The 13,134-nt window shown below is 41.1% G+C and overlaps 1 protein-coding gene across 12 annotated transcripts in view; it reads left to right on the top strand.

The window, feature by feature from the left end:
• The window catches only part of AAK1 (AP2 associated kinase 1), a 176,117-nt gene that overhangs the window by 98,953 nt on the left and 64,030 nt on the right, over positions 1-13,134 (top strand). For all 12 annotated transcript variants that reach the window (XM_064364198.1, XM_064364199.1, XM_064364200.1 and 9 more), the window contains 3 exons: positions 9,062-9,183; positions 10,524-10,605; positions 11,385-11,517. In XM_064364198.1, the coding sequence (XP_064220268.1) occupies positions 9,062-9,183; positions 10,524-10,605; positions 11,385-11,517 (337 nt within the window). The remainder of the gene's footprint in view (positions 1-9,061; positions 9,184-10,523; positions 10,606-11,384; positions 11,518-13,134) is intronic.

The following is a 13,134-nucleotide window of genomic DNA, read 5'->3' as shown; positions in this document are numbered from 1 at the left end:
AAAAAAAAAACTATGTAATTCAGTTTTTAGTATACTCATAAAGTTGTGTAACCCTCCTTACCATCTAATTCCAGAGCATTTCATTATCCCCAATAGAAACCCTGCATCCATTAGCAGTCATTCCCTATTCCCCCTCTCTTTGCCCTCTCCCCTGGCAACCCCTAATCTACTTTCTGTCTCTATATTTTCATGTTCTAGACATTTTATATAAACGGAATCATAATATATGACCCCTTCTGTCTGACTTTTTCCCTTAGCATAATGTTTTCAGGGTTCGTCAGTGTTGTAGTATGTATCAGTACTTCACTTTCATAGTTTCATAATATTCTGTTGTATGGATGTATCACGTTTTGTTTATCCATTCATTCACTGATGAACATTTGAGTTGTTTTCACGTTCTGGCTATTATGAATAGTAATGCTGCTATGAATGTTCATATACCAGTTTTTGTGTGGACATATGTTTTGAATTTTTCTAGGTATATACCTAGGGCTAGATTGCTGGGTCATATAGTAACTCTGTGTTTAATTTTTTGAGGAACCTTCAAACTGTTTTCCAAAGTAGCTATGCTGTTTCACATCCATCAGCAATACATGAAGGTTCCAGTTTCTCCACATCTTTACCAACACTTGTTATTGTCCTTTTTTATTTTAGCCATCCTAGTGGATATGAAGTGGTATATCCTGGCATTTCTGTACTAAGGCAGTTAGCTTACAGGAGAATAAGTATATACCTCCCAAAGCCTTAGATAGCTTTCTCGAGTGTACCTCTGCCCACAGTCAGCCCTTTTTTTCTGAGTAGAAATGGAGGAATGTGGCTGGGTACGGTGGCTCACGCCTCTAATCCCAACGCTTTGGGAGGCTGAGGCAGGTGGATCACCTGAGATCAGGAGTTCGAGACCAGCCTGGCTAACGTGGCAAAATCCCATCCCTGCTAAATACAAAAAATTAGCCGGACATGATGGCTGGTGCCTGTAATCCCAGCTACTTGGGAGGCGGAGGCAAGAGAATTGCTTGAGCCCAGGAGGTGGGGGTTGCAGTGAGCCGAGATTGGCCACTGCACTCTAGTCTGAATGACAGAGCGAGACTCTGTCTCAAAAAAAAAAAAAAAAAAAAAAAAAGTTGGGTGGGGGCAGGGAATGCATGTTGTTGAATATTTATTACAAGCTTAGCATAGTACAAGTACATAGTTTGGTGGGCATGGGACAGAGATAATGTTGTTCCTACCCTCAAGATGTTTAAAGTATTGTTAGTAAGAATATATCAATGAAATATTTAGACTTGAAACAGAAATAGATGAAATATAAAACTCTATAGAAGAAAATGATGAATAGAAGATAATCAAGGGATTTAATGTATGGCCATATAGTGGGATCAGGCAATAGTGATTGAAATTCTCTAGAAAAGAGGGATTTTGAAGACCTGATAGGAAATGAGTGGTCACAGAGGGGATGAAGAACATTCTGGGCAGAGAGCAGAGCCAGAGGGCTGCCTGCAGAAGGGAACAGCAAGGTGTGTGGGGATGAGAAGGTGAGTCAGGGCCCCAGTATGTGGCCAGTTGCAGACCAGGCTAGAGTGACCGCAGGCATTGCTCTGAATATGTATTGACACTATTCCTAGTTGCCTTTATCAATGAGTAAAATTTTTGTTTAAATCCTGTTAGCATGTATTTCAGAACAGGCAGTGGTACCAAATCTTAAAGACCTGACCCCTGCCCTTGCTGCCTGCCTTGGAGAAGAGTGTGAGAGGCATAGAAATAGGAGAGAAATGTCACTGGTGGGCACTGCTCTTATGATCCATGTGACCTTGCACCTCTGTGTAGCCCGTTCTGCACCCCTTCCATGTCAAATGGGGTTAGAGTTCATCTGTAAACTCTGATTCTGCGACACCGTGTGACTGATACTGACAGAATTACAAGTGCTGTGAGAGGTGAGCATAGGCAGCTTCCTCCGTCTTGCCAAATGCAGAGGACATTTTCCAGTCCCTGTCTTATTCTCCCTGTGGCCTCTGGCTCCTTTGTGACTGTCTCTCCCTTGACATCTGTAACAGTGTCTTCTCCCTGGCTCTTTTTTCCCAGGCTCCTTGGCTTTCTTCTCAAATTGCTATCCTCTCTGAGCCTAGTTTCGTCATCTATAAAGTGGAGCTAACAGCGTCTGCTCTGTTAGGGTGGTGGTAAGTTTGAATGAGGGAGTGTGTGTCAGTCTCTAGGCACATCCTGGCACAGTAAATGCCTGAAAGGGTTCAGAGGTGAGGACAAGGGGAACAGGCAGAGGGGCACAGAGGATCCTTTTAGAAAGTAGTATGCCCATATTCTCAGAGTCTTCCTTTATATTAACTTTTTTTTTTCTTTTGAGACGAAGTCTTGCTCTCTTGCAGTGGTGTGCAGTGGTGCAGTCTCGGTTCACTACAGCCTCCACCTCTCGGGTTCAAACGATTCTCATGCCTCAGCCTCCTGAGTAGCTGGAATTACTGGCGCCTGCCACCTTGCTTGGCTAATTTTCGTATTTTTAGTAGAGGTGGGGTTCCACCATGTTGGCCAGACTAGTCTCGAACTCAAGTGAGGCCTTGGCCTCCCAAACTGCTGGAATGATAGGCATGGGCCACCATGCCCAGCCCCCTTTATATTAATTTTTAAACACTTATTGGATTAAATGAAGCCTGAATGATAATCATTTCATACCAGTACATAATAGCTGCCCAGCTTATGTAGTTACAGGATAGCACTGCCTGGTGACATTCCCCATGCTACGGTGAGGTGCTAGGTCAGTATCACCCAGTGATGGGGCCTTGGGGACAGAGCTCAGTGTCTTGCCTAGGATGCTGAGTAGGTCAGTGGGAGGGCTAAGGCAGCGGGCCCAAGCCTCCTCCTTCACTGCACTGAACAGCCCACGAGATGTTTCAGCAGGGGGATAGGGAACAAACAGGAATGAAAGGCTGAGGCAGCAGCATGAGTGAGAGGTTACCAGGCTCCGTTCCCCAGCCAGCCCTCAGTGCTTTACCCTTTATACCTCAGTGCTCCTAAGTGGGAGGCAGCACAGTGCTGGGCACACAGTAGTTGGCCTTCTGTATCCATGGGTTCCCAATCTGCAGATTCAACCATCTGCAGGTGGAGAATACATACAGTTGCCCCTGTATCTGTGGGTTTTGACACATGGTTGGTTGCATGGAGGGAGATGTGAAACTGCAGATAAGGAGAGCTGATTTTAGTGGACTCTGTGGTTGTATTTTCATTAATATTGAAGATCATCAGGCGTGCTGCTGATTTGCTCACTGTGGTTCAGGAGACTTTCTCTTCTACTTTGGATATAGGGACTCATGGGAAGAGGCCTGGATTGTGATTGTTGCAGAAAAGTCCTGGTCGCTGTTGTTTTTAGTCATTGACTACCCAGATCTTACACTTGATGCCACCTAGATGCTTTCATTAGTAGGCTAGATTTTCATGCTCTCTGCTAGTATGTCCGTGGTGGGCAGTTACAGTTGCTTGCTGCACCTCCAGCTTCCCAAGGTCTAAGTGAAAAGTCCCCAAGTTCTCCTGTTCACCCTGGCTCTGTCATTGTATCACATAGTCTCAGTCACTCTGAACTCCATGTCACTATGGGAACCAGCCACCACAGTCCTAGCAGTAGTCAGGGCCAAAGAGTTCTCTGTTTTCCTGTTTGCCAGAGAAAATGCTAGTTACTTCTCTGTGAGCAGGTTGAGGAGGTGCCACTGTGAATAAAAGCAGGATATGGGAAAGAGCGCAGGCCAGGTCTACCGTGGGCCTTGTGGCACCAGTGCTACCCTGCATGTGGGTGTGCTGGTTCACATGCAGAACCGAGGAAAGCCCCCTTGCCCTCCCTACTGCCTGTGCGGTCTTTCTTTCCAGTGACAGGAGATAAACTCAAAGTGGTCCCTGTCCTTAAGCAGCTTGTGTTCTAAAAATAACCATGGCGGAAGTACTGTTCTGTATTGAATGTCTGTCCTTTAATATATTATTTTAACACTTTAATCATTTTCCCCATGTAAAATTTTTATTTCTCTGAGAAAGATAAAGATCAGTATTGCAGATCATGTTGTCATAGATCTAGAAAGGTCGCCTAAGCAAGTCCTCTTCTTTACTAGTGAGGAAACCTCCACACAGAAGGGCTGTGATCTGAGAGGTTTGAGTGATCAAACCAGAACAGAGACAAGGTTTTAAACTCCTGTTTTATTTTGTTGTATTATACCATGCTATTTGTCCAAGCACTTAAGAACGGAGAAGAAAGGGTTAAGGTTTAACAAGCACATTCATGTTGAAAAAGTCATAGATGTCTCCTCTTTTGTCAGAATAGAGATTTTGATCTCATGAAGAATAATAGGATGAAGATTCTTGTCCCATTTTTAGAAACACAGATTTGAAAACCTGCATTCATCTAATCCTTCAAATTTTGCAGTGGTAGTACATTCTCTGACTGAAATGCCTAAATGCCATACCTGTTTGGAATAATATCGAGATGAAGAGGTCAGTAGGAGGTAGCCTTCTAGACCTTTTTGCTAAAGCTGTAAGGAGAGTTTGAGAGTGACAACTTCAATAGCACTCTTGAGCTGAGAGGCTGGGAAATGAGGTCAGCAGCATCGCACTCTCAAAGAATGGCAAGGTTTGGGATTGTAAGTGGTGGTAAGCAATCTTGTGCTTATACCCTAAAGGACTTTGCCAAAAACAAAGTCACTGTGCAAATTCTCTGAAGCTTTCGGAAGGTGGTGTACGACGTCTAGTTGGTTTTCTACCTTCTTCATCTCACATAATCTGTGCACACCCACTTGCCCCTTTCCATCCCTATTGACTTTTTCTCTATACCTGGCCCTAGTCATCTCATACCCAGACTGTTGTACCTGCCCTTCATTGTCTTCGTGCTCTTATTCTCCCTCAATTTGGCCAAGCTAAGTTTCCTAAAATGGCTCTCTTCATGTGCTGCTGACCTGTGAAAAATGAGGAGCGGAGCCCGAGTGCCCTTCCTCAGTCTGCTCTCTGTGTGCTTCTCTGGTCCTCTCCCTTCCTCCTTCCTCCTTCCTCCCTCACCAGTCTCAACCGTCCACGCCCCTTAATTGCAAAAGGCATATCAGCACGGTGGGTGAGGGTGTGGTCCTGGCAGTCCAGTGGCCTGAGCCTGAATCCTGCCCTACCAGCCTGTGACCTCAGACAAGTTAGGTAATTTCTCTGGCCTCTTTTTGCTAATCTGTTAAGGGGGACAATAAGGCTGTGTAAGGATTATATGAAATACTCTAGGTAAAAGTGCGTGGATCGGTGTCTGCCACTTAGTAAGTACTGTTAGCTACTGCTATTATTATCACTCCGGTTTCTGTGCTTTGTTCCTGTTATTTGTTTCACTTTTTTAAGTCCTTCACTTCCTCCATGGCTCCATATTATCTTGTCTCCCATTTCCTGACAGCACTGGCTCATAGTAGGTCCTTTCTCATGTTTTCAGCCATCTTTGCAGTACCGGTGCCATGCACAGCACTATTCCAGCCACAGTGGCCTGCCTCTGTGCTTCCGACACTTCAGCCACACTCCCATCTCATGGCCTTTGTGATGCTGTTTTCTGCTTGGAATGCTCTTCCCCCAGATGGCTTGTGGCTGCTTCTTGTTCATCCTGGTCTCTGTTTCCCTCAGAGAGACTTTCCCCCACTATGCTATTTAAAATAGCATTCCTCTTCACCTTACATACATTAATCTGCTGCATTCCTGTCATATTTATCACTACCAGGCAAGTATAATTATTTTTTTCTTATCCCCAGTTGGACTGTAAGCTCCGTGAGAGGATAGGCTTTGTTTTGTTTGCAGCCTTATCCCTAGAACCTAGAAACATTCTTGGCACGTAGTAGGAGTTGAAACGTGTTCCTTTTGTTTTTTAGTTTTTAATTTTTGTGGGTACAAAATTGGTGTATTTATGAGTTACATAAGACATTTTGATACTGGCATGCAATGTTTAATAATCACATCAGGGTGAGTAGAGTATCCACCACCTCAAGCATTTATCCTTTGTGTGAAACATGTTTCTTTGATAAATGTATGGTCATAACAGCTTTTCTAGATGTACATTCCAGCATTAGATGTGTAGAAACTGATTCAGAAAGGGAGTGCGCACATACAATAGGAGAATCATGCTTTTACATGAACCCTGCCAGGTGCATGAGGCCAAGGAGGAAGATTGTTGCTGAATGACACTGAATAAGTGATTTCATCAGCAACATTTAAGGGTCCCTGGTGTGGTACAGGACTGGACAAGGTGTTATGGGAGATACATAGGCATAATACAGTGCCCTTTTCTCAAAAGTGTTGTACTCTTACTTGGGAAGGTAAGAATAAATACGTAAGAAGTTAAATACCAACCCACAGTGAAAGAAATGTTGCCAAATTCTGAATGATTATCAGTGATTATTACCAACCAAAGGTTGGCAAAATTTATTTGCAAAGGGCCAGATAATAAATATTTTAGGTCTGTTGTAACTGCTCAACTCTGTCGTCAGAGCTCAAAAGCAGCCATAAACTTTAGGGTAAGTAACAAGTGGGCATTGTTTGATTTGGCCTTAAGGCCTTTGCCAACCTCTCCTATTGATAGGAAATTCTGTAGATTTTGTGGAGTGGTCATGAAAGGTTTTTCTAAGGAGTTGCATCTTGAGTGGAGAGTGAGTGGTTGAATGAAAGGAGCAATTGAATGAAAGGACAAATTAGATTATATATGGAATACTTAGGAGACATGGGACGAATCAGCCTAGCTAGTGTTTAAACACTTGGTTCCTTATTAAATAGATTTCTATTGTAGGGGCATTTCTGAACATAAAGCACTTAGAAAGTCCTGACTTTAAGTTTGCACCCAGTGCATTAGGCAAGTATTGTTACCCCTACTATATTTGGAAGTAAGGATAGAGGCCTTGAGTAGTTGCTCTGCTTCTAACCTGCTTCCTGTAGCAGAAATATAATTGCCTGTCCTTTCTAGAGTGAGGTTGTTTAGGTTCACTTCCCAGCTATACCAACTATTAGCTGTGTGACATTTAGCAAGTGACCTAATCATTCTGAGCCTCATTTTCTCCATCTGTGAGAGAAGGATAATAATCATATTGGGATTATGAGGATGTAGTGGGATAATCTATGTAAAGTGCTGAGTACAGTAGTACTGGCAATAATAAAGCTTAGAAAATGATGGCTGTTATTTTTATAACCTCTAAATTAGATTGAAAACATTAGTGTTGTTTTGTTGGAATTATTTTAAATTCCTACCAAAGTGTGTATATGCTCAGGAAGCTTGACTGTGCCACTTTGCATAAATAGATTAAACTGATGAGCTTTATAAAAAAGACATAGATGATAGAAATATTTGCCTGCCTTAGCCTTATCTCAAAGGGACAAATCCCTCCTAACCATTCTTAATTCATAATCCTATGCTTAAGAATTGCTAATCATAGAACATACCTGTGCAGATTGATGGCTGTAGTTCAAATTGCCTATATGGCTGGAAATTCCAAGGTCAAAATTATAGATTAAAGTGATTCCAGGGTAGTAGTGCCCCCAGCTATACCTGCATATCCTCTCTGGAAGAACAATAGACTTTAAACCCAGATCTCATAAGCTTTGTACAGATTAAGTTCCAAGGAATGTAAGTTAGCAAAAACAACAAAACTCCTCACAACACCACTATAAGCAAGGTTTAGTAGAAATAAGAATCAATAAACTGCAGAATCAGTTGACAGCAGAGACTTCGAATATTGGAATTGGCAAATACAGACTATAAAATATACTTAATGTAATTCTTAGAAGAATTAAAAGAAAGTATAGAAACAAGTATAGAAATTAGAGGCTATTATAATTGACCAGTTGTTTTTAAAAGAATCAGTGGCAATACAGTAGTACGGCCTGGATATTTGGTGGCTCCTGTCTTGTCCTGACAGACCAGGTTTGCACACACATGCATACACACTCACACAGTGTTTTTGGTTTATTCCATTCAACAAACATTTTTTATACCAAGCATTGTGTTAAGCACTGGGTAGAGAAGACCAAGAATATGATTACAAGGTGATGCTTATCTTTAAGGAGCTTATAGTCTACTGTTGCCTTTGTTTTCCAAAGGTGGTCAGTCTTTGGAAGGCTGAAGACAAAAGACAATGGAGGCTATAGTCTTAATGGCCTAACAAGATTTTTTGGCTGCCATTTTACTGCCCACGCATAGGCAGGTCTGTCCTCCAGCATACTAGTCAGCTCAGTTCACCTAGACCAAAAATCAGTACACCTTCAGTACATAGTGCCCACTGTTTTGGAGTTGTCATTTCCTTGGTAGAGTCCTTTGATACCAGGGATTTCTTTAGGTTTGGGGCTTTATAAACTCCCTGCTGCCTAGAATTCCTAACTCACTGCCCAAAGAATTCATTTATTTAAAAAATTAGGGCAATATGTTAATAGGGAAACTGCCCATTTATTCCCAGGCATTTTATCACTTCAAGAAGTAACTGAAATATAAACAATATTAATTCTGAATATCCTAACCTAGTGTAGTAAAGGCATTTATATAAGTACTTACAAGGTCCAAGTGAAGTAATTCACATCATGAAAGAATGAAATACTGTAAGACAATAGGGAAAGAGTAACATTTTGTCTGAGTAGGTGCCTGAAAGTTTCAAAAAGGACATGGCATTTGAACTGGGGTTTGAAATGACATTTTGATAGTTGGTTAAGGATGTGGGGATTATGGAGGGCGTCCTAGCCTGAAAGAAGAGCAAGAGCAAAGGTACAAGTGGAGGCTTATATTGAGGACGGTTTCTGCAGAGGTGAGAAATGTGACTGAAATTTACAAAAATGGCACTCTTGCACCCCCCACTGTGGAGTTTCCTCTTTCTGCGCTCTCCACCCATTTTTCCCTGTTACCGTGCATCTCCTGTGTTCCACTTGGGATGACCCCTGTTGAGATACTTGGAGAGGAATAACTTCCCTGTGCATATTAATGAGACTGCCAGAAATAAAACGTTTTATGTATGTAACTGTGAAACCAAATTTTCATGTGCATTACTAAATGATATCTTGGAATGGGCGATTGGGGAATGTTTTTCAGGTTGAAAATATCCTCTTGCATGACCGAGGCCACTATGTCCTGTGTGACTTTGGAAGTGCCACCAACAAATTCCAGAATCCACAAACTGAGGGAGTCAATGCAGTAGAAGATGAGATTAAGAAGTAAGCTTTCTCTCCTTTCTTGGAGTTTTGTCCACGATCAAATGAGCAACTTTACTCTCAGCTTGTGGATGAGAAGGTCAGGGTGGGAAGAGAATGGTGATAGTCAGTTGTCCTTCAAATCAGAGCATCATGTTCACGGTTGGGTTGTTTGACTTTAAGTGAAGAATGAGGAGGGGGTTTACAAGCATACATCAGAGTAAAAGGAAGGACTCTTAGAGCGCTTTATCAGTGGTCCTGTGGTCATTGTACATAGATATTTTGATTTATAATATCACAAAGCCTATAAAAAGCTGAGAGGTGCACACACCATGAAAGTACTAGGGTGTTTTTAAGTATGATCATAACAACCATGATATTATCAGTCAAACAGATGTGCTTTTTACTGAACCCTAAATTACTGCTTCCTTCCTGCTCATAAGGCAATCTAAGTGGAAATAATGGTGAGTAGGTTATTAAAGTCTCTGCAAATACTGAATCACAGACTTTCATGAGAAAAAGCTTATTTAGATTTGTGACTCCAATAAGAGCTTGACCCATTTTCCCCTCATGTCCACAATGTTGGATTTTTTTACAGGCCACAGCACTCACTGTTACTAGTAATAAATCAACAGTCTAGCCTGCACACCTACATCCTGGTCTTCTCTGTCCTTTCATGTATCACCTCAGACAGCCACGCCTGGGGCAGGAAGACCCTGATGGACCTAAGGCCCTGAGGGATGCCTGGACCCATCCCATCTGGAATCTAGAGACTCAAGCAGCATAAATCACATGCTTGGTAACACCAAGACACTCACTGTGAGGATGTGCTTATGCTACTTTTTTCTTGAGCAAGAGATAAAACTGATACTTCAGCCTGATTCCAGGAGCAAAGATGAAGGGCTGTTGATTCCATCCACTCCTCATCCCAGTCAGAGCCCACTTTCTGCTCTTCTCCAGAGTACCCCAGTCAGTATTACATCTCTGTGCTGACACACATTTAAAGGCCATTTTTAAAACAACAAATTGACAAAATATCATATCAGAGTAAAAGTTTGTAAGAGAAGATTTTGTTATTTGAGGGCCCAAGAAAAGTTGCTTTTAGAATTTATTTAATGCGTTAGTGTCTGAGTCCCCACATGTTCTTAGACTAGGAGGACTGCTGCCAAAGGACCATGGTGTGATGATATGATTGTACCAAGGACAGCCTTGCATTTTATCTGCTCTAATGTTTCATACTCTCTTCTGCAGATTGCTCCCAGGGATTCTATTAATGTAAAAAGGAAAAAAAAGTATTTCTGCTGCTCCTGGTTTTTAATTACAGTATTGACATACTTAATAAAAAATGAATCTCTTGATTGTAGATACACAACGCTCTCCTATCGAGCACCAGAAATGGTCAACCTGTACAGTGGCAAAATCATCACTACGAAGGCAGACATTTGGGTAGGTGTCAAGTAACCTATCCATACCTCAGATAGCAGCAGTCTTGATTGTAAATTCCCAAGATTAATGCACACAGTGCTATAGCATGGTGGCTACTGTGCCATATCCTTCTCTACTTACCCCTCAAGGTTGTACTTGTTGTGAGAAGACCAGCCACTGCTTCTTGAAGCATGACAAAATTACTTACAAGCTCTGTGAAAATTATTTAGGTATTTTTTCATGCAAATATTGCTAGTTCTTTTTTTTGATACAGAGTCTCGCACTGTTGCCCAGGCCATAGTGCAGTGGCGCGATGTCGGCTCACTGCAATTTCCGCCTCCTGGGTTCAAGCAATTCTCCTGCCTCAGCCTCCCTAGTAGCTGGGACTACAGGCATGCGCCATCATGCCCAGCTAATTTTTTTGTATTTTAGTAGAGACGGGGTTTCACCATGTTATCCAGGATGGTCTTAATCTCCTGACCTCATGATCTGCCTGCCTCGGCCTCCCAAAGTGCTGGGATTACAGGCGTGAGCCACCATGCCCAGCCCATGTTACTGGTTCTTAAGAGCAAAACAAATACTTATTCTTTACTGGAGCATGATTTGGTAATAATGGTACAAATAATGTAACTCAGCTGCTAAAGAGTGGTGTTGGGTTTTAAAACTCACGTTTCTAATACATTGATAGTCTGTGGTTTTTATATCTGCTAGTAAATATGGATGGTGTGTTTCTCATTAGATCCATTTACAGTCATGATAAATAGACCACTAGTAGCAATCTGCTATCTTTATTTTTTTAGGCTCTTGGATGTTTGTTGTATAAATTATGCTACTTCACTTTGCCATTTGGGGAGAGTCAGGTGGCAATTTGTGATGGAAACTTCACAATTCCTGATAATTCTCGATATTCTCAAGACATGCACTGCCTAATTAGTAAGTATTTTAAGTTTCTAGTTTCATATTTTTATTTCTATACACAATGAATGAATTGGGGATACGATTTCAGGAATAATGAATTAGATGCAAAGATAAAGAAATTGGTCGATAATGATTGGGAACTCACAACGTAACAGTGTCTAGTTCGAGCAGTGGGTCTTTTTACTAGAATTCTTAAGTTCTGCTTCACACCTGAGTCCAGTCACCCAAGCAGAAATCCTAACTGTGCCTTAAGCAGTATAGTGCTTCTATATTCTGTTGCAATCTCTATGAAAGCTCTGGTACCAAAGGAATGCAGCTGACTCATATCAAGTGATAAGAAATTCATCTTTGCAAAACTGGAAGCAACTCAAATGAAAATGATTGCAGTGCATTGACTGGAGTGAATACATAATTAAGACTATATAACTCCATGGAACCAGGTTTTTCCTCTCATTTAGGTTAATCACTGGATTTTGATAACAAGCATCTAAACTCAATGCTTTCTTAAAAATAGTCTTAAGATTCCCCACTATTTGGTATCATCATAGCAAGCATATGTACTAACATTCATTAACCAGATGGTAGAATAAGTAATCTTAAAAAAAAAAAAAAAAGAGGAATCTTTGCACAAGCCCCTATACTAAAATGCTTAAGAAGCAGAGATTTTTATCATCTTTCCACATTGGTTGAGACTCTTAGCATCTAAGTTTTAACTGTTATGGATTGATTACAAATACTGAGCAACCCAGTTTGGGTCCTGCTTGGGAATACACTGGAAAAAATAGAAGCAGCAAGTGTGGGTGGAGCATCTGACATTTGTTGAGGACCTACTTATGCCTCATTTAATTCTTAAAATCCTTTATATATTAAGTATAATTATTCCCATTACACAAATGAGGAAACTGAAGCTGAGAAAATGTAGGTAACTTATCCAGTTAACATAGGTACAGCTTCTAAGGTATTTCCCATTCCATTGTGCCAATTTTGTCGATCAGCCTCTTCCATTTATTAACAAAAAAAGGGAATATTTAAAGGACTAGATTACGACATTTAATGATTGTTGGATTGTTTTCAGAGATAAAGCATTATATCCATATTAGAATTCCAGGTATGTAAGTGAGATTGGTAGGAAATATGGGGAAATGGCCAACTTTGATGTTAGACTAGTATTATTTTTTGATGATTTTTTTAAACATTTATGTAGTAAATTCATATTGAGATAAACATCTCTTTATGAATGTCTATACCATGAACATCTTTCCCAAACTGCTTGCAAACCATTTGGCAACTCCACTGTCACCCTAAACTCACAGATCTAAAATTAAGTTTATCATCATTAGCCCTCCTTCCTTCTCTTTACCCCCAATACCCATTCCCCTGTCCTCTTTTCAGTTTCTCTCAGTGGTATCACCATCAAAGCCTAGAAAAATGAAATTTAAGATTTCTTTGGATCCAGCTAGCAGGAGAGAGGAAAGTTTCAGTCATTTACTCGGCCATAATTATTCCTTTTTTGGAGTTTCTACTGTTTTTACTGCATTCTTTATATGTACATCACTGTCACTGTAGTATATACAGACTCTGTCAGCTCATGCCTCTACTGTTGGACTGGTCACCAGCTTTTCTTTTCTCTCT

Source organism: Aotus nancymaae, unplaced genomic scaffold (assembly GCF_030222135.1).
Source record: "Aotus nancymaae isolate 86718 unplaced genomic scaffold, 86718_ANA_hifiasm-v0.15.2.pri h1tg000057l, whole genome shotgun sequence".
Taxonomy (NCBI): Eukaryota; Metazoa; Chordata; class Mammalia; order Primates; family Aotidae; genus Aotus; species Aotus nancymaae.
Note: the sequence above shows the minus strand (reverse complement) of the source record. Positions and strands in the feature narration are given on the sequence as shown.